The 22,500-nt window shown below is 43.4% G+C and overlaps 1 protein-coding gene across 2 annotated transcripts in view; it reads left to right on the forward strand.

Moving 5' to 3' along the window:
• vta1 (vesicle (multivesicular body) trafficking 1) overlaps positions 1–22,500 on the forward strand; it is a 29,961-nt gene that overhangs the window by 2,494 nt on the left and 4,967 nt on the right. For both annotated transcript variants that reach the window (XM_069172568.1, XM_069172569.1), the window contains exons 2-5: positions 8,613–8,707; positions 11,769–11,896; positions 15,730–15,805; positions 16,933–17,047. In XM_069172568.1, coding sequence (XP_069028669.1) covers positions 8,613–8,707; positions 11,769–11,896; positions 15,730–15,805; positions 16,933–17,047 — 414 coding nt within the window. The remainder of the gene's footprint in view (positions 1–8,612; positions 8,708–11,768; positions 11,897–15,729; positions 15,806–16,932; positions 17,048–22,500) is intronic.

Genomic DNA, 22,500 nt, shown 5'->3' on the forward strand with positions numbered 1-22,500 from the left:
GAGTGACTTTAGCTAACAACACCGAGATAACTGATGGACACATTTTATTCACTTTGGATTTGATGAGAGAAGTTGAATGGGAGTCTATGGAGCTGGAGGCTTTTTGGAGCCGACCTCTAGTGGCACTCGCTGGTATTGCAGCTTAAGAACACTTCTGGATCAGAACCATTTTACAGACCTGAAGCTACGAACTCTTTTAGAAACAGTCTGTAGTTTAATATCCAGTCTGTAGTTTTAGATCCAGTCTGTAGTTTAATATCCAGTCTGTAGTTTAATATCCAGTCTGTAGTTTAATATCCAGTCTGTAGTTTTAGATCCAGTCTGTGGTTTTAGATCCAGTCTGTAGTTTAATATCCAGTCTGTAGTTTTAGATCCAGTCTGTAGTTTTAGATCCAGTCTGTGGTTTTAGATCCAGTCTGTGGTTTTAGATCCAGTCTGTAGTTTTAGATCCAGTCTGTAGTTTAAGATCCAGTCTGTGGTTTTATATCCAGTCTGTAGTTTTACATCCAGTCTGTAGTTGTATATCCAGTCTGTGGTTTTATATCCAGTCTGTAGTTTTACATCCAGTCTGTAGTTTAATATCCAGTCTGTGGTTTAATATCCAGTCTGTAGTTTAATATCCAGTCTGTGGTTTAATATCCAGTCTGTAGTTTTACATCCAGTCTGTAGTTTAATATCCAGTCTGTAGTTTTAGATCCAGTCTGTAGTTTAATATCCAGTCTGTAGTTTTAGATCCAGTCTGTGGTTTTAGATCCAGTCTGTAGTTTAATATCCAGTCTGTAGTTTTACATCCAGTCTGTAGTTTTACATCCAGTCTGTAGTTTAATATCCAGTCTGTGGTTTTATATCCAGTCTGTAGTTTAAGATCCAGTCTGTGGTTTTATAGCCAGTCTGTGGTTTTATATCCAGTCTGTAGTTTTACATCCAGTCTGTAGTTGTATATCCAGTCTGTGGTTTTATATCCAGTCTGTAGTTTTACATCCAGTCTGTAGTTTAATATCCAGTCTGTGGTTTAATATCCAGTCTGTGGTTTAATATCCAGTCTGTAGTTTTACATCCAGTCTGTAGTTTTAGATCCAGTCTGTAGTTTAATATCCAGTCTGTGGTTTAATATCCAGTCTGTGGTTTAATATCCAGTCTGTAGTTTTACATCCAGTCTGTAGTTTTACATCCAGTCTGTAGTTTTAGATCCAGTCTGTAGTTTAATATCCAGTCTGTAGTTTTAGATCCAGTCTGTAGTTTTAGATCCAGTCTGTGGTTTAATATCCAGTCTGTGGTTTAATATCCAGTCTGTGGTTTTACATCCAGTCTGTAGTTTTACATCCAGTCTGTAGTTGTATATCCAGTCTGTGGTTTTATATCCAGTCTGTAGTTTTACATCCAGTCTGTAGTTTTACATCCAGTCTGTGGTTTAATATCCAGTCTGTGGTTTAATATCCAGTCTGTAGTTTAATATCCAGTCCGTGGTTTAATATCCAGTCTGTGGTTTCATATCCAGTCTGTAGTTTAATATCCAGTCTGTGGTTTAATATCCAGTCTGTGGTTTAATATCCAGTCTGTAGTTTAATATCCAGTCTGTGGTTTAATATCCAGTCTGTAGTTTAATATCCAGTCTGTGGTTTAATATCCAGTCTGTAGTTTTACACCCAGTCTGTGGTTTTACACCCAGTCTGTAGTTTTACACCCAGTCTGTGGTTTAATATCCAGTCTGTGGTTTAATATCCAGTCTGTAGTTTAATATTCAGTCTGTAGTTTTACATCCAGTCTGTAGTTTTACATCCAGTCTGTAGTTTAATATCCAGTCTGTAGTTTTACATCCAGTCTGTAGTTTTACATCCAGTCTGTGGTTTAATATCCAGTCTGTAGTTTTACACCCAGTCTGTGGTTTAATATCCAGTCTGTGGTTTTAGATCCAGTCTGTGGTTTTAGATCCAGTCTGTAGTTTAATATCCAGTCTGTAGTTTTACATCCAGTCTGTAGTTTTACATCCAGTCTGTAGTTTTACATCCAGTCTGTAGTTTAATATCCAGTCTGTGGTTTTATATCCAGTCTGTAGTTTAAGATCCAGTCTGTGGTTTTATAGCCAGTCTGTGGTTTTATATCCAGTCTGTAGTTTTACATCCAGTCTGTAGTTGTATATCCAGTCTGTGGTTTTATATCCAGTCTGTAGTTTTACATCCAGTCTGTAGTTTAATATCCAGTCTGTGGTTTAATATCCAGTCTGTGGTTTAATATCCAGTCTGTAGTTTTACATCCAGTCTGTAGTTTTAGATCCAGTCTGTAGTTTAATATCCAGTCTGTGGTTTAATATCCAGTCTGTGGTTTAATATCCAGTCTGTAGTTTTACATCCAGTCTGTAGTTTTAGATCCAGTCTGTAGTTTAATATCCAGTCTGTAGTTTTAGATCCAGTCTGTAGTTTTAGATCCAGTCTGTGGTTTAATATCCAGTCTGTGGTTTAATATCCAGTCTGTGGTTTTACATCCAGTCTGTAGTTTTACATCCAGTCTGTAGTTGTATATCCAGTCTGTGGTTTTATATCCAGTCTGTAGTTTTACATCCAGTCTGTAGTTTTACATCCAGTCTGTGGTTTAATATCCAGTCTGTAGTTTAATATCCAGTCCGTGGTTTAATATCCAGTCCGTGGTTTCATATCCAGTCTGTAGTTTAATATCCAGTCTGTGGTTTAATATCCAGTCTGTGGTTTAATATCCAGTCTGTAGTTTAATATCCAGTCTGTGGTTTAATATCCAGTCTGTAGTTTTACACCCAGTCTGTGGTTTTACACCCAGTCTGTAGTTTTACACCCAGTCTGTGGTTTAATATCCAGTCTGTGGTTTAATATCCAGTCTGTAGTTTAATATCCAGTCTGTAGTTTTACATCCAGTCTGTAGTTTTACATCCAGTCTGTAGTTTAATATCCAGTCTGTAGTTTTACATCCAGTCTGTAGTTTTACATCCAGTCTGTAGTTTAATATCCAGTCTGTAGTTTTACATCCAGTCTGTAGTTTTACACCCAGTCTGTGGTTTAATATCCAGTCTGTGGTTTAATATCCAGTCTGTAGTTTAATATCCAGTCTGTAGTTTTACATCCAGTCTGTAGTTTAATATCCAGTCTGTAGTTTAATATCCAGTCTGTAGTTTTACATCCAGTCTGTAGTTTTACATCCAGTCTGTAGTTTAATATCCAGTCTGTAGTTTAATATCCAGTCTGTAGTTTTACATCCAGTCTGTAGTTTTACATCCGGTCTGTGGTTTAATATCCGGTCTGTAGTTTTACATCCAGTCTGTAGTTTTACATCCAGTCTGTGGTTTAATATCCAGTCTGTAGTTTTACATCCAGTCTGTAGTTTTACATCCAGTCTGTGGTTTTACATCCAGTCTGTGGTTTAATATCCAGTCTGTAGTTTAATATCATGTCTGTAGTTTAATATCCAGTCTGTAGTTTAATATCCAGTCTGTGGTTTAATATCCAGTCTGTGGTTTAATATCCAGTCTGTAGTTTAATATCCAGTCTGTAGTTTTACATCCAGTCTGTAGTTTTACATCCAGTCTGTGGTTTAATATCCAGTCTGTAGTTTTACATCCAGTCTGTAGTTTAATATCCAGTCTGTGGTTTAATATCCAGTCTGTAGTTTAATATCCAGTCTGTAGTTTAATATCCAGTCTGTGGTTTTATATCCAGTCTGTAGTTTAATATCCAGTCTGTAGTTTAATATCCAGTCTGTAGTTTTACATCCAGTCTGTAGTTTTACATCCAGTCTGTGGTTTTATATCCAGTCTGTAGTTTTACATCCAGTCTGTAGTTTTACATCCAGTCTGTAGTTTTACATCCAGTCTGTAGTTTAATATCCAGTCTGTAGTTTAATATCCAGTCTGTGGTTTAATATCCAGTCTGTAGTTTTACATCCAGTCTGTAGTTTAATATCCAGTCTGTAGTTTTACATCCAGTCTGTAGTTTAATATCCAGTCTGTAGTTTTACATCCAGTCTGTAGTTTAATATCCAGTCTGTAGTTTAATATCCAGTCTGTAGTTTAATATCCAGTCTGTGGTTTAATATCCAGTCTGTGGTTTTATATCCAGTCTGTAGTTTTACATCCAGTCTGTAGTTTAATATCCAGTCTGTAGTTTTACATCCAGTCTGTAGTTTTACATCCAGTCTGTAGTTTAATATCCAGTCTGTAGTTTAATATCCAGTCTGTGGTTTAATATCCAGTCTGTGGTTTAATATCCAGTCTGTAGTTTTACATCCAGTCTGTAGTTTCATATCCAGTCTGTAGTTTTACATCCAGTCTGTAGTTTTACATCCAGTCTGTAGTTTAATATCCAGTCTGTGGTTTTATATCCAGTCTGTAGTTTTACATCCAGTCTGTAGTTTAATATCCAGTCTGTGGTTTAATATCCAGTCTGTAGTTTAATATCCAGTCTGTGGTTTTATATCCAGTCTGTGGTTTTACATCCAGTCTGTAGTTTAATATCCAGTCTGTAGTTTTACATCCAGTCTGTAGTTTTACATCCAGTCTGTAGTTTAATATCCAGTCTGTGGTTTAATATCCAGTCTGTAGTTTAATATCCAGTCTGTAGTTTTACATCCAGTCTGTAGTTTAATATCCAGTCTGTAGTTTTACATCCAGTCTGTAGTTTTACATCCAGTCTGTAGTTTAATATCCAGTCTGTGGTTTTATATCCAGTCTGTAGTTTTACATCCAGTCTGTGGTTTAATATCCAGTCTGTGGTTTAATATCCAGTCTGTAGTTTAATATCCAGTCTGTAGTTTAATATCCAGTCTGTAGTTTTACATCCAGTCTGTAGTTTAATATCCAGTCTGTGGTTTAATATCCAGTCCGTAGTTTAATATCCAGTCTGTAGTTTAATATCCAGTCTGTAGTTTTACATCCAGTCTGTAGTTTCATATCCAGTCTGTAGTTTTACATCCAGTCTGTAGTTTCCACCTTAAACTGTCTGCTTCTGTTCTGCTGTTTTGCAGCCTCGTGTTTGTGTTTTCCTCGTTTTGAGAGGTGCTGGTTGAATGAAAACTTCTCGTTACAGCTTCTACTGTAGAATCTCTGGCAGTAATTTAACCCCCGTCGGCCTCTCCTCTTTTTTTTAAATCTGAACATATTTCCCCGTCACAGCTGCCGTCCTCCATAACAACGTCCTTGTCATTCCTGTGGCAGAGAGCCGTGGCGTCCCGCCAGCTCGCTGTACAGTCCCGTTGATTCTGTCGCTGCTATTTTTTCCGTCACGGAGACTCTTCGCTGCGAACGCACGACGCTGTTCTGACTCCTGTTGGTCGCTGTTGACGAGCTCCTGGCGTGTGTTGCGCAACCCCAATGAATGCGCGGTCATGGTCGACCGGCGGGCGGTGGCCGAGTTGTGGACGCATATTCACACGGTCGGGAAGTAAAACGGGCGACAAATCAGGTGTTTGTCTTCCTTTGTGGTTGAAAATGGCCGTTTTTGTGGGCAGGAGGATGAGTTTATCTGTTGTACCAACTCGGTTGGGATAAACAACAACAACAACAACAGCATCCTGAACAGAGTGTTTCATGCAACAGCTTCCAGTGTGGAAGAGTTCACTCCGTTGCATCCTTCATCACCAGCGTCTGTCAGCAGCGTCAGTCCTTCATCTGCAGCTCAGCGCTTCAGAGTGATGATGATGATGATGATGATAATAATGATGATGATGATGATGATGATGATCATGTGAAAAAAGGAAAAACACTGGCAATAAAAAAAAAATAAAACCATTTAAACTGATTATGTGCAGAAAAGAGACCCGACCGGTAAATAACGGCAGGTCCACGGTGACATCGCAAATGTTCACAAATAACAGAGCAGGTGCTGATGGTGATCTTAAAATACTTCCTCATGAAGGTTGTTATTGAGAGAAAAAAGATGACAATATTGCGAGTAGAGGTGTGTGATCGGAGGTTATGGCATTTTTATTGTGAGGTTGAAACGAGAAGTCTCCAGTTCAGATTCTGTCCGTCACCATCTTTGCTAGTTCGGAGCAGTTCGGAGCAGGAAGTGACCATATTTGGACGAGCTGGGGGAGGAGCCAGAGGTGGATCTGACCGATCTGATTGGAAACCTGACGATACTACGTCCCGCCCACCGATAGCTGTAACCTGACTGCACCACAGGCCTGTCAATCAAACAGAAGGAGTGACTTTAGCTAACAACACCGAGATAACTGATGGACACATTTTATTCACTTTGGATTTGATGAGAGATTTTTTTGGAGCCGACCTCTAGTGGCACTCGCTGGTATTGCAGCTGAAGACACTTCTGGATCAGAACCATTTTACAGACCTGAAGCTACGAACTCTTTTAGAAACAGTCTTTGGGTACAGCTGGTTGTATGTTGTGCCATTAAACCGATCAGTTGTACTAAAATAAAAAATAAAAAACGAATAATTCATCCAAACAAACAACAGCTGCACCTTTTAAAACCCACCAGTAGGGGGCGTACATGAGTGGAGGACAGTCGGTGTCGCTGCTTCGTTGGTGAACTCCAGGAACAACAGCCGTCTTTGTCCTTTGGCGTCTGTCTGTCTGTCTTCATGTGTCTGTCTGGAAACACTGAGTGTCCCCTCAGCAGAGACTCCTACTGCAGCAGCTCCGTCTCTGTGAAGTTGTTGTGCTGATGCTGTGCAGGGGGGGGGGGGGGGGGAGGGGGGCTCTGACTCTTTACATGAGGTTGTTGCATTACAGATGTTTTCTGTGTAAAAAAAAAAAAAAACCTAAAATATAAAAAACACAAAGACATAAAACATCGAATGAGCTGCAGGCGGATATGTTTGTGATTTGTGTTTGATAAATGACTTTTAATATGAATACTGAAATTTTATGACCTAAATAATCACCTTTCTTATTAAAAATGTGCTTTTTCAAGTTGTTGTTTTTTTCAAGGTTCATGCTGTATTAAAAAAAAAGAAAGAGCTTGATTTCATTGCACAACATCGCACACGGTAGCATCTTCATTTCTGCCTCTGCTGCAGTAACAAGTGTTGAGGAAATCTAATCTGTCGGCTGATAATCGCCTTGAGTGTCCTCGGGACTGCAGGGAGGAAGATGAACCTCACTGACTGCTACACACACACACACACACACACACACACACACACACACACAACACACACACACCACACACCACACACACACACACACCACACACCACACACCCACACACACAACACACAACACACACACACACCACACACACACACACAACACACAACACACACACACACACACACACAACACACACACCACACACCACACACACACACCACACCACACACACACACCACACCACACACACACCACACACCACACACACACACCACACACACACACACACACACCACATACCACACACCACACACACAACACACACACACACACACCACACACACACACACACCACACACACACACACCACACACCACACACACACACCACATACCACACACACACACACACACCACACACACAACACACACACACACACACCACACACACCACACGCACCACACACACAACACACACCACACACACCACACACACAACACACACACACACACCACACACACCACACGCACCACACACACAACACACACACACACACCACACACACCACACACACACACACACCACACACACCACACACACACCACACACACCACACACCACACACACACACACACACAGGTTGTGGCTGCGGGATGACTCCTCTAGTGTTGGTTTGCTCTGCAGCCTTTCTGCCGTGCTCTCCTTTAAAGGTACAGTCTGTTAGAGGTGGAGATGAGCGAGGTCGGTACGCTGCGTCCGCAGCCACCAGACTCCATTCATAAAAACACGAATTTAACCTCTCGGAGGACGAGAGCTGCCTGTCGATGAGTTTGTGTGACTCCGCATGTTTAAACACCTCCGAGGTGAACTACCTCGCTGACACTGAAGCTACAAACATCCCATGATGCAACACTTCACCTGAAAGTTTCTCCATTTAAAAAAATTAAAATAAATAAATAAATATCTGAACATGCAGTTGTTTTAGACACCAAATAAAAGACAACATTCAGGTCTTTTCAGGAGAGGACAGCTTCCCCTTTCTCTCTCCGGAGTCACAAACCTGTCGGTTGATAACGATCAGGAAAACATCTGGTGTCTAATTCAGAAGTGTAAAAATGATTAAGTACCGTTAATAACTAAATACGTCAGTCAGTCGGTCGCGTTTTAGATTTCTTGTTTTATTCTCCAAACTGCAGCCAATCCTGTAAAAATCAGTGAGTTGGACGGTGGGTGAGACAGACGGACAGACAGACAGATGCTGCTCAGGTCGTCCAGCTCACAGGCTGAAGCCGTTGCATCATCGTGAAGACGTGAACTGAACTAATTGACAGTCGAGGGATGCTGGGAGTCGGGAGTTCTGACGGAGAACCCGGGCGCTCCGATCAGACCTGTCCCGGTTCAGGTGGATGAGAGGAAAACATCCTCGGCTGGTGGAGGAGCTGTGAAAGATTCATGAGGACTGTGTGTGTGTGTGTTACTGAGCAGTAAAAAAGATGTCTTAGCTGCCGCTCAGCTTTCATGTTCCTCCTCCTGCAGGTCGGCTCTTCGCCATGCAGACCGGCATGAAGCTGGACAGTAAAACGCCGGAGTGCCGAAAGTTCCTGGTGAAACTGATGGACCAGCTGGAGTCGGTGAGTCCGACCCACTTCTAAAGAAACACTACACTTTCAAACAGACACACACACGTACACACACAAATAAGCACACTAAATGATGCAATCCTACATTTTTCTAGACCATCAAACCAGCCCCCCTCTCTCCCCCCCCCCAAAAAAAACAACAAAAAAAAAAGAGCTCTTCCTTGCGCAGGAGTTTTAAATCGTGACGTTTCCTTGTGTGTCAGTTTCCCGCTTTCAAAACACGTTGCTTCCACACCTAGAGAGGCCACGCGCTATTTCAGGTTTTTTTTTGCTGTAGTGGACCGGTGTGTCTATTTCACACTTTGCCCCGAGTTGGTTTTTGTGTTGCAGCTTCCTCAGGCACCTTACTTTGAAAATTATCTACGTCATTGGCCCCGCCCCCTTTCATCTGCAAGATGGCGACCGTTTAGGAAGGAAAGTATCCAACGGTCTGTCGGGGTGAAGCTCTGCGCTCTCCTCTGGCTCACGTTTAGGGGCCAGACTAATTAGATCCTCTGGTTGTTGTTATGATGATAATTAGAAGGAGGAGGAGGGGGGTGACACCAGAGGGAGGTCCCAGCGGGGGTTAAAAACAAATGAGGCTTTTATCAGGAGACGAGTTCGGATCAGACGACACAAACTCAGACCGATGGGATTTAGTCGTTGCTGATTTCCACCGTCCGACCTGAATATGAACGTCAGGAGTCAACGATGCTGGAGTCCTTTTACTGATCACTCAGAGCCAATTAAAGGAAGCAGTGGACACACACACACACACACACACACACACACACACACACACACACACACACACACACACACACACACACACACACACACACACACACACACACACACACACATAGCTGCTGGTTTACAGAGGCTCTGGGGATCTTCATTACACACACTCCTCTCCCAACAGGACACACATCCGCTGCTGTGATGCCTGATTGTGTGTGTGTGTGTGTGTGTGTGTGTGTGTGTGTGTGTGTGTGTGTGTGTGTGTGTGTGTGTGTGTGTGAGCACACGCGCGCGTGTTGGTTTGAACTTGTTTGTGTGTTTCTGGAGTAAATCACATTTAAATTAAATAGTTTTTATTTAAATACATATATTTTTGATCCACCGCTGGCTCCTCCCCCAGCTCGTCCAAATATGGTCACTTCCTGCTCCGAACCGCTCCGAACTGGTAAGATGGTGACGGACAGAATCTGAACTGGAGGATTCATAACGTTCACAAACCGACGATGACGTTTGGCTCAATAAACTAAACCTGCACTCACCTGACAGACAAACCTGATGATTGATTCAATAATGACGGAGACTGATTTGATTTGTTTGATGCATCTTCCAGAATCATCAGGACACCTCGCAGGTTTCCGTTATGAACTGCAGCTGTGATTCATGAGTCCCCGATGACCCGCCTCCTCACGTCCAAACACACGTCGGACTCATTAATCCTACTTTCCGCTGTCATCGTCGGCTCCGCTCTCTTCAGGGCCGGTGGAAAAATCGCCGGTGTAGAAATCAGTTTCAGATGCTGCAGGGTGGGAAATCTCAGCGCCACCAGTCAGACGTTGCTAAATTTAGAGGTTGGTCTGCTGCTGCCGAGGTTCCACGCTAAAAATAGTCCGAGGAAACGCAGATTTTTTTTGTACGTCTTTTAAATGACTTTTTCAGTGAATTTGTGAACGTCTGTGTTAAGAGTCCGTTTTTAGCTTCTTCTGCATTTTCCTCGACGGGACTTTAATCCTGCGGCTGTGACGACGTCGTGATGTTCATCATTCAGTCGGAGCGGCTCCCTGCTGCTGGTTCCTCTTCGTCATATCGATTATCAGTTTATGAAAACATATACGGTTTCTCCGATGTGGCGAGAAGCGTCGTGACTCGCTGTGATGAATATTTCATGTTTGTTTTCTTTGGCTTCACCAGCAGGAATCGAACGAACACGTCAGCCCTCCGACGGAAGCCCAGAAAACAAGCTAAACATTTCTGTCGTAGTTTCAACCTGGAAATAATCCCATTCAACTTCTCTCATCAAATACAAAAGCAATGAAATTATTTCCAGAAGGAAACTGTGATCAGAAGGAGTCTATCCAACGACACCACGATGATGGGAAACATTCACTGACTTTGTATTTCAGGAGAGAACTTAATGCTTTTTGAATGGGAGTCTATTGGAGACAGCCCCTGGTGGCCCTCGGTGGTATTACACTTTCAGCCACTTCCCTTTTCAGCCCCCTTGATGCTGCAAATGTCCGGAGAAACGTCACAGAACAGACGAGGTTGATGCATTTGTAGCATGAAATCTGGACCATGCTGAATAAGGAAGTCCTCCTCAGGCCTCCGGGCTCTTCATTTACTTTGGATCAACGTCGGTTGGTTTGGACCGGCTCCACTAGTTCTTGATGCAGATTAAGTTTAAATAAAGCGATATAATCCGCTATTCAAGGACACACCTGTGACTTGTTTTCTCTTAATGTGAGGCAGGTTTTACATTTTCAACATTTACTTTAAGTGGAACAGAAACCTCTGAGGCTCAGTGTTGGTTTCACTGAGCTTCTTCTGATCCCACATTCTTTATATTCCCCGAGCAGTCGTCCTGCTTCCATCCTGCACTCCGCTCGCTGGTTTAACATTCACACACACACACACACACACACACACACACACACACACACACCGTCAGCGAACAGTGTGTCTATTCAGGCCGGTCAGGGTCCACCTGCTGGAGGGAACCGGCCCGTTTGCTTTCAGTGCTTTTACAGGAAACCTGAAGCTCTGCTGGACGCGGTAACGGAGGAATTACAGGTGGAGGAAATGCTGCGGTGAGCGGAATCGGGCGTCACGCTCAACGGCGCCCCCCGAGGGGAGGACGCGGCCGCTTCAGATAAACTGTTTGAACACGGCTAAGAATATTTATTTTTCAAACAGCGAACTGAAAGTGGAGTTTTCGAAGCACCAGCTTTACTTGACCGTTTCACAACATCACCCAGTGTTTTCTGAACGTAGACTCTTCTTCTTCACGCCTTTCTGTTGTGATGATGATGATGATGATGTTTGTCGTGCGTTGCAGATGAAGAAGGAGCTAGGTGACAACGACTCCATCAGTCAGGAGGTGGTTGGAAACGCCCACATTGAAAACTACGCCTTAAAAATGTTCCTGTATGCCGACAACGAGGACCGAGGAGGCCGATTCCACAAGTGAGAGACGCTCTTTTCTCCTGAACGCAGCGCAGCGATGCAGCAGGAAGCAGCGACCTTCATCAGGAAGTATTCAGAGTGTCGTCTCTTCATCAACATGAAGTTCCTCATGTTAACGTGACCGCTGGTACGTGAACATCTGTGATGTCACCATGGAAACCTGAAACTGGAGCAGAGAAACAGCAGATTTTTGGGCAACAGAACATTTTCAACACATCCACTAACGGCACAGAAGTGTTCCTGAGCCCGTGCAGTGATTTCCATTACAGAATCAGGGCTGCGGTTTCTTTTGTGTCAAAGAGATCAAGAGACAACACTGAATACTTCCTCATGAAGGTTGCTGCTTCCTGCTGCTGCGTGTGCATCGCTGCGCTGCGTTCAGGAACACTCTGAACTGTTTGATTGCACCTCGTTCACTCTCACCAGAGTGATCAAATTGCCAGTGAACGACACATCTGGCTGCATTTTACTGTGCTAGCTTTCAGCCCCACACACACACACACACACACACACACACACACACACACACACACACACACACACACACACACACACACAGCGTGTTATTGGGGGACTTTCTGTTTCATATCCTTTCAACCTATAGGTCTCCTAGCAACAGGCCGATGACTCATATATGGCCCCTTTACTTCTGACCACATGTGTCCACGAGGCAGCGTGTTAACATGCGTGCCCTTGCGTGTAGTTCATGTGTGCGACTCGTTAGTCGTCAGTCTGAACCGTGTTGTTGTGCTTTTTACGGCCCATCAGAAGTATTTATCATCTACTGTTTCAAATTACCGTCATTTAACCACGAAGATCGTTTTCAACAAAGTTCTGATAAATACTGTAGACCGGTGGAACAAAATCATCAGAACCAAACCTCCAACAAGTTTTTAAACTTCTTCAAAAAGGCAAATTGAAGTTCAGAAGTGAAGTGATGAAGAATCTTCTCTCTAAATACTGCTCTGAAAACAAACCCCAGTTCTACTATTATCATATCGTACAAACCTTTTGTCTCTTACAGTCTTGTTGAATTTTGGAAACGGAATTATTTTGGTATAACCAAGTTTAACTCACCAACAAACTTTCCCACAACGTCATCATCATCATCATCATCATCATCGAGGGAACTGAAACATTCTTCTCAAATCTCTGAGGGCAAGTCGAAGAGACTTTATTTACAAAGGCCAACGTGTCCCAGAGGACTTTACAGTCTGAACAACCGGTCCTGTCCCAGTCTGTTCAACTGGTCCTGTCCCAGTCTGTTCAACCGGTCCTGTCCCAGTCTGAACAACCGGTCCTGTCCCAGTCTGAGCAACCAGTCCTGTCCCAGTTTGTTCAACCAGTCCTGTCCCAGTCTGTTCAACCTGTCCTGTCCCAGTCTGAACAACCGGTCCTGTCCCAGTCTGTTCAACCGGTCCTGTCCCAGTCTGTTCAACCTGTCTTGTCCCAGTCTGAACAACCGGTCCTGTCCCAGTCTGAACAACCGGTCCTGTCCCAGTCTGAACAACCGGTCCTGTCCCAGTCTGTTCAACCTGTCCTGTCCCAGTCTGAACAACCAGTCCTGTCCCAGTCTGTTTGGCTTCATCTTTAAAGTTGCCGCGTATTTTGGTTGGGAAATACCCTCAGTCTGTTGTTGTTGTTGTTGTTGTTGTGTGTGTGTGTGTGTGTGTGTGTGTGTGTGTGTGTACACACTCGTCCATAAATCCATCAGAAACTCTGACAGATGATCAGAACAATCGGTCTGGATGAAACAGGACGAGTAGCATTAAAGGATTTCAGCGTCTGATTTACGAACCCGACATTTTTCTCTGCAGCTCATTCCTTTCATTCCTCTTCACATCTGGAAAGAGACATATGGAGTTTTAAAGGAAACATCTGGGAAATAAATCACAAAGGCTTTTATGTCTGTCATGTGATTAGATACGTTCTCACTTCTCTTCATCCGTGACGCTCTCAGGACCTTTTGTTTTGACAAACTGCTGGCAAAAAAAAAAAAAAAAAACGTTATTTTCTTTATATATTTAGATTTCAAAGAACAAATCCTGATTAAAAAAATTGCCCGTTATTAAAACCCAACACCGAAAGATGTCGAAAGATTTTATTGCTTTCTATTATTCTATTATTATCTTATTGCTTCCTGTATGCTGCTGTAGTGAAAAAAATTTCCCCTTGGGGATTAATAAAGTAACTACCTAACCTAACCTACCTACCTAACCTAACCTACCTACCTAACCTAACAAAAGTAAAAAGCAGAAGTTTGTGTTTGTGCTTTTTAGTTGAGTAAAAACATTTGGAGTGAAACGGGAAACAAAACTCACCGTTCTGTATCTGTCTCGGGACGTTTTCACAGCCAAGTGGATATAAAAGTGTTCGTAGCTTCAGGTCTGTAAAATGGTTCTGATCCAGAAGTGTCTTCAGCTGCAATACCAGCGAGTGCCACTAGAGGTCGGCTCCAAAAAGCCTCCGGCTCCATAGACTCCCATTCAACTTCTCTCATCAAATCCAAAGTGAATAAAATGTGTCCATCAGTTATCTCGGTGTTGTTAGCTAAAGTCACTCCTTCTTATTAGTTTTCTGGAGGTCCATCTGAAAATAATCCCTCATTCATTAGAAAAGAAGATTCAACAAGACATTGAAACTAATCAGGAATAGATGCCAGAGAATCAACATGTCACTCGACTGCATTAATAAAAACAGGAGGAACAGCTGGACTCATGTTTTAGTCGTGATCTCTGCGAACGACACATTAAACTTTCTGCGAGATAAACAGTCCGTCAGTGTGAGCAGCTGGTGGAGGATGAATGGATGCAGGCAGACAGTTAGCGGGTGGTGTAAATAAGCGCTCAGAAGCTCGCTCTGTCTCGGGGCACGGTTGGTTAATATTTCTGTTTCCGCCAGGAGGGGGAACACAAACAGCCTGGAGGTTTTACAAGAAGCAGCGGTCGGCCGCTAACAAGACGCAGGCCTGAGCTGTGTGTTATGTCATCCATGGGCACACACACACACACACACACACACACACACACACACACACACACACACAGGGAACACAAATAAAAACAGGCATGTAGGTACATATACAGAAGGCAGAAATACACTCATGACACGCATGTCAAGGTGCAGGCGTGAATGTTTTTGGGTCGAATAAGAAACGTCCTCCGACTTGTTAAAGACTGCTGCTTTACAAGGAGACCATTTATTTCCCCTACCTTAACTCTGTGTGTGTGTGTGTGTGTGTGTGTGTGTGTGTGTGTGTGTGTGTGTGTGTGTGTGTGAGATGTTGGGAAATCACCCCAAACCAAGTGCCGGTAAATCTAGGCTGTGGCTATTTTATTTGTCTGTTTTGAAACCAGAGAACCGCGACCTCCTCTAACACCAACATTTAACTACGACCAGGAGCTAAACCAATGAAATATTTAAGATTTAATATGATGTGGGACTGTTTTTTTTAATGTATTATCGACATTCAAGAGGACAAAACAAAACAGAAACCCCAAGTAAAAGCCAACAAATGACCGTAAATTTGCTTCGTAGCTTCTTTTAATGACACCAATCTGACGAGATGTAAAGAAATACAGACTAAAATAGGAAGACTCACTCAGGATGCATCCAACCAACTACATAACGTCTATTATATGTTAATACTGACTGAAAACAGCTCCACATTCAGCTTGTTTGGTATATTTTACAGTTGATATGATATTTTTTCTAATAAAACATAAACACTTTGTGAGAAAACTTTAACACCTTCCTTCCTGCCTCTTCACCCCCCCCCCCCCCTCACCTCTTCCTCCTTCGTATCTCCCATCATCCTTCTCTGCGTCCTGCAGGAACATGATTAAGTCTTTCTACACAGCCAGTCTGCTGGTGGACGTCCTGTCTGTGTTCGGGGAGCTGTCAGAGGAGGTAAGATAACGGATCTGTTGGTGGTCATGTTGTACAGGGTGTTTGCATTTTGATTAACGGCCAATAAATGACTTCAATTAGAGTCATAAAACAGCTGACATGAATTCATAATAGAGGGAGACATCAGATCGACCGTGTGCTGCTAAAAGCCTCCACATATTCAGTCTGTTACATGTTGAACTCGGTGATGATGTTTCTGCTCCGTGTGCAGCGCTGCGTATACGGAGTTACATCTACAGCACAAACACGAAGCAGAGATATTAGTCATATGTTTTGATGACTAAATGTGGCGAGCAGCAGGTAATGTGTCGAGTTGGAGGTTGTGACACTTTTTTGTACACACACACACACACACACACACACACACACACACACACACACACACACACACACACACACACACACATCCGTCTCCATGTGACTGTGCGACACACAGCAGGTCTTTCTCTGCACGGTGTCACCCAGGAGTCGTTAAAACATCAACAGGACACTTATATTCATACAGTTCGCTGCTGCACTGAGCACACACACACACACTGCTGTCAGACAATGAGTCCTCAGAGTTGCCGGTGGTGAGTCCTCCGCAGACAGGCGGACGGCACTGATTGAGTTTCAGGCAGTAAAAAGAGATTTTCAGCCGCCTCCAGCTGAGCTGAATTGAGTCGGTTGGCACGACGTTACGTAACGCCGTCGACAATAATCCCTCATTAATTAAGAAATAAGATTTTAAAAAAAGACCTGTTTCTGGGGGTGTGTCTGTTTGATTGACAGGCCTGTGGTGCAGTCAGGTTACAGCTATCGGTGGGCGGGACGTAGTATCGTCAGGTTTCCAATCAGATCGGTCAGATCCACCGCTGGCTCCTCCCCCAGCTCGTCCAAATATGGTCACTTCCTGCTCCAAACCGCTCCGAACTAGCAGAGATGGTGACGGACAGAATCTGAACTGGAGGATTCATAACGTTCACAAAGCGACGTGGCGACGTCACGGCTGGTTCCCGCTTTGGCCTCAACACTAAAACGTCGTCCCGCCTGTTACCTTTCACCAACTACAACTCACATTTAATACCCTTCCTCGCCTTAAACCACCTCACAAGATGATTAATGCGTCCTCGTTCCCTCTGCCCCAGAACATCCAGCACAGGAAGTACGCGCGCTGGAAGGCCACCTACATCCACAACTGTCTGAAGAACGGGGAGACGCCTCAGGCCGGGCCCATCGGCATGGACCAGGACGAGGAAGCAGGTGGGACACACTGATATGGCCTCCGAACACACACTCACATCGCCGGGCTCCCCGGCACCAAACAACCCTCGTCTCCCTGTCCTGCACTTGCTCTTTAAACAGAGGCCAGCTTTCTTTGTTGGCATGGTTTTGTCTCTCTCTCTCTCTCTCTCTCTCTGTGTGTGTGTGTGTGTGTGTGTGTGTGTGTGTGTTTTTTTATGTGTGTGTATAAAGAATTGAATTGTTTGTCTTATCAGGTCCGGCACTGTTGCAGGAAAACCCTGCTGTGAAAAAAAAAAAGAAATGGAGACTTTGTGAGATTAGAAGTGTGTGGAGACTAGATTAGTCATGTAATGCGTTTGTGAGTTTGTGTGCGACCGACAATGAAACTCGTACAATCTGAGTGGGAAATCGTTTTTTATTTTATTTTTACATGCGTCTGAACGCTTCCGTGTCTTTTTTATGCACATGAGAACGAGCTGATATTTATTTTATTATCCTCCATTTGGCCTCATATCCAACGTGGATCACTTTGGAGTCCCTGACCTTCGTCCTGCTGAAAAGCTCTGCCCCCACCCCATCCCCCCGATGCTAGGCTCGCACCGTAAAACATAACCTTTAGAGGAGTCGAAGCATGGGAAACCCGGCACGAGATCCCGGGCAGATTGACTGAATCAGTCAGACAACAAAATGGCCATTGCAGCCTTTAAAGATCATCAAGCATTTGGTGAAAAAAAAAAAAAAAAACAGGGCAGGAAGCTAACCTTCTCATTCAGCTGCCACAGCGGTCGTTTGTAAGAGATTATGACCACCAAAATAAAATGTGACTCTTTAGATGGTCCAATTTACAGACCGTCCTTGAAGCTGGCAGCACTTCTTTTGTGCTTTCATTCTGTTATTATTAATAAACTCTCATGTAAATGCCATTTTAAAGAATCCATCTGAAAAGGGCTTTGTGTCAATGACTTTCCCTGAATTAAATATATATATCCTGTCGTCTTTTTGTGCAAGTTGGCCCAATATTTTATGACCACTTACAGATGAATCAATAAAATCAATTTTAACTTTGCACGATGAGGTCTGGGATGTTAGATGATGAGTGAGCAGTCGGCACAGGCCCGACTCGGCTCTTACAAGCAGTTTGTGTTCCCATATAACTCATCACCGATGTTGTTGGATGTTTGGCATGTGATTTGTCTGCGGCCGGGTACCAAACTTTGATACTTTCAGGCCGCTGATATCGTCTTCTACCAAAAAACATTGTATCATCCGGGACTAAATTTCAACACCTCGGCTTCATCCACAATAACACGTAACTTTTTCTCCGCTGATCTAAGATTAAATTCCCAAAGTAACTTCTGCAAGGACCGCTCACCCACAACGATAAAGCCACTTGGTTTCAACTTTGGTAAATCTCAAATTAAATGCCAAAACTTCATCCTGGACAAGCCCCCATGTTACGTCTCTGGCTCAATGGCAGCTTTAGAACGCGTTATTTCACTCTCTTCAAATTAAATCTGTTTGACTTGTGCTGCAGTAATTGAAGGCTTGTGAGCATGTAAATATGAGGTGTTTAGGGAACATCAGTAAATTGTAGCCATAGAAAACCTCTTTACGTTATGAATAATTCATCACTGATTTAATCTGATGTTTGGTCCATGCTTTTAAGCCCCTACTGTCTACTACTAAAAAATGTCTTGTCTTTTCGATTCAATTTCGACACTTCAGCTTCATCCACACCAACACGTAACTTTTTCTCCTTTGATTTCTGCTTGGATAGCCTAACCACGAAGATAAAGATCACTTGGTTTCAACTTTGGTAAATATCACATCTCACATAAGAAATTTGATGTCAAAACGGAGTCACGGACGAGCCCCCACGTTATGTCCCTTGCTCAAGGGCAGCAAACACACTTTAAAATACCTTATTTCACTTTTTTCAAACTCAGTCTTTCTGAGTGGTGGTGCTGTAAAGTGGAGGCTTGTGAGCCTGTGAGTGTGAGGCGTTTAAGGAACATCGATAAATTGTAGCTTCAGAAAACTATAAATTCGTATTGAAAACATTATCGTTAAGGAAGCGGTATCGAATTCAAGACGCTAGTATGGAAAATATTTGATCGATACCACAGATTGTTTTTTGTAAAAAAAAAAAAAACTCTAAATGTATATTTATCGAAACAGTCCAAAGGAAAAAATTTCCTCCCATTTATTCAGAGTTTGTCTTCAATAAATGTTGATAACACAGTATTTTCACATTAAACTGATAAAACCTGAGGACTATTCCCTGGATCACAGAGATGAAGAGTTGTTCACTGTGAATCGTGCAGCTCGGTGTGTGGACTTGAACGCAGCAGCCTCCTCGTGATCGCTCAGATAATTCTTAAACTCTGGTGACTTCAGCTTACAAGGAGGATTTACACGGAGCCTTGTGGGACTCTGCAGCATCTGGACTCATTTTCAGATTGCACTTGGAGAGCAACAAATTGCATCAAGCGCCTCTCGGGACGCCACCGGCCCCGAGCCGAGATTTATTTTGACACAAGCACCTTTCGCACACGTTCTCCGCCCCTGCAGGCGAAACTCTAAACGGCGTCTTCGTGTTGACGAATTCCTCGCTGAAGTGAAGGCCATCTGCTCGCCCACGCCCCGCTCACGCAACACACACACACACACACACGTGGGCGTGTTCGTCCCAAACATCGCACACATGACATCACCGCAAGGAACCCTCAGATGCACATGCATGTTCTGTAAACACACACACACACACATCTGTCATGTCTCTCACACACTTTCACACCCTGCACTCGCCAACATACACACACACACACACACACACTCTCCCAGTGTGCATTGGGGTCTCTGTGTCAGTGATGACATCATGATTGCTGATGGATAACCATCAGCATACGGCTGATATCATCCACCCATCACTGTGTGTGTGTGTGTGTGTGTGTGTGTGTGTGTCCTGCTCCCTGTGTTTCTTTCTCTTTTTGTTTGCATCAGGATTTTATCAGCATTTCAACACACACACACCTCTTCATCTGTAAGAAAAGACTGAAAGAAACACACACAGCCCAGATGTTTGTTGTGCTTGTGTGTGTGTGTGTGTGTGTGTGTGTGTGTGTGTGTGTGTGTGTGTGTGTGTGTGTGTCTCTCCATCAGAAAGCATTCTTGTCTGGTTGGATCACCTCAGATCGGTTGTTGTTGTTAATCGCGGAGACACAACACGATTCTTGGACGTGGAGGTTGGCGTTGCGGTCAAACGATAAACTTTCGGCACGTTGTCCGAAGAGTTAACTCCTAACGTTCTCCACCTGAATTCAGACTCTAGACGGATTTTCTATTGACAGTAGAGAACAAAACACGACCAGAAGACCGGATGTCAACTTTCGGCCGTATAGCGTTGTGGAAAATTCATTTTTCTAGATATGATTTACACCATGGAGTCGCCGGGTTTCTTTTTTTAAAAGAAGGAAGTTAATTACAATTTTGGTTTAATATTTTATTGATTTTCTTTTGACCCTGAAACAGTGAAAGCGTTTATCTCTTCTTACATGTAGCATAGAAACGATGCTGTGGAAGTAAAGGTCAAAAGGCTGCGTGTTGTTTTTGGAAATATGAGTCACGATAAAATCTCTAGAAGTTTTACATGAATTAAACCAGCAGTCTCTGAGCTTTTTTCCTCTGAGCACTCCTTATGTTGAGTAACATTTATTCACATAGCTGAGCTCCACCCAAACCAGCTGAATCTGCTTCTTTTATAAGAATAACAAACGGATACTCACAACAGCTTCAATTCAGATGTTCCCTAAATACGTCCTGCACAACTCTTTTGTGGCCAAACTAGTTTAAAAAGAATCAAATAAATTGTTCTTATATCAGATTTAACTGATAAACGTCTGTTTCCCTTCGGCCCTACTGAAAGAGACACGCGTCTCAGTGTAAACCTAGTATTAAACTGGAGGGCTTTTAATTTGAAAAGTCGTGGCGCTTACTCTGACAGACACTCTTTATAGCTCCGCCCCCTTTGTTGCGGTCCACCTGAAAATCTTGTATTTGTTTGATTTACCTCATTTCCGAGCCGTTTGTTTCCAGCTCAGTGTGAGAGTCTCTGCTGTGTTTCTGTCCTCTGATCTCTGTGTGTCTCACTGTGGGCGGAGCTTAAACCTCTGCTGTGTTTCTATCCTCTGATCTCTGTGTCTCACTGTGGGCGGAGCTCCACCTCTGCTGCACTGACACTGGGGAGCAGACGCAGGGGGAGGGAGGAGGGGAGATCGTCCACTCCTTAATCGATCACTTTAAATAACGTCGTTCTCTTGGACAGGTTAAAAATAAATTATGAATAAGAAATGATGAGGATTGAAAAATAGTGTCAAAGAAACAAACAAAAAAATGGCTATAAATGGAATCGTAATTAGAAGAACGGTTGATATCATCATTAAACCAGGCTCGGTGATATCTTCTTATTTAGTCGACATAAAGTTTGTTTGTAATTTAACCAAAGAAAATCCAGTGTGACATCGAACGTGATGAAATGAACAAGGACACTGCAGCTCGTTGGACTCCAGCAGAACACCGTCCTGCTGTTAGCTGTAAAAACAGACTCCTATCTAATACTCAGGCTGGTCTGAGGGACGTCCTCACAACACTGTCCTCCGTCAGGCTGCAGAGATATGAACCACTTTAAGTAGGTTAATTAACCTCTGGAGAGCAGGGTGACAAACACACACACACACACACACACACGCACACACACACACACACACACACACGCTGTCACACACACACACACGCACACACACACACACACACACGCACTGTCACACACCAGCACAGTAATATACCAGCTACAGAAAGTCCATTGTCTCCCTGCAGCTCGGCTCTGATTTTCCATTGACTGGGAGGGGGACGGGGTTAGCAAGAGGAAAGGAATGGGTGGAGGGTGGAGGAAGGGGAGGTGTTGGGGGGAGGGGGGCACAGAGAGAAAACAACCTCCAGCGCTGAGTTTTAGAAATATGAAGGACGTGTTCTGTGATGGTTGAAAGAGTTCAGATCGAGTCAGACACTGTAGATGGAGATCGCTGTTTGAAGAAGCTTCGTCCATCCTGTGAAGGACCGAAGACATCAAACCCAGAACATGGAAAAAACACAGACTGGATATAAAAGAGTTCGTAGCTTCAGGTCTGTAAAATGGTTCTGATCCAGAAGTGTCTTCAGCTGCAATACCAGCGAGTGCCACTAGAGGTCGGCTCCAAAAAGCCTCCGGCTCCATAGACTCCCATTCAACTTCTCTCATCAAATCCAAAGTGAATAAAATGTGTCCATCAGTTATCTCGGTGTTGTTAGCTAAAGTCACTCCTTCTTATTAGTTTTCTGGAGGTCCATCTGAAAATAATCCCTCATTCATTAGAAAAGAAGATTCAAGAAGACCTGTTTTTGGGGGCGTGTCTGTTTGATTGACAGGCCTGTGG

Source organism: Embiotoca jacksoni, unplaced genomic scaffold (genome assembly GCF_022577435.1).
Source record: "Embiotoca jacksoni isolate LCO1_2020_lvr unplaced genomic scaffold, fEmbJac1.0.p SCAF_54, whole genome shotgun sequence".
In the NCBI taxonomy this organism is placed as follows: domain Eukaryota; kingdom Metazoa; phylum Chordata; class Actinopteri; family Embiotocidae; genus Embiotoca; species Embiotoca jacksoni.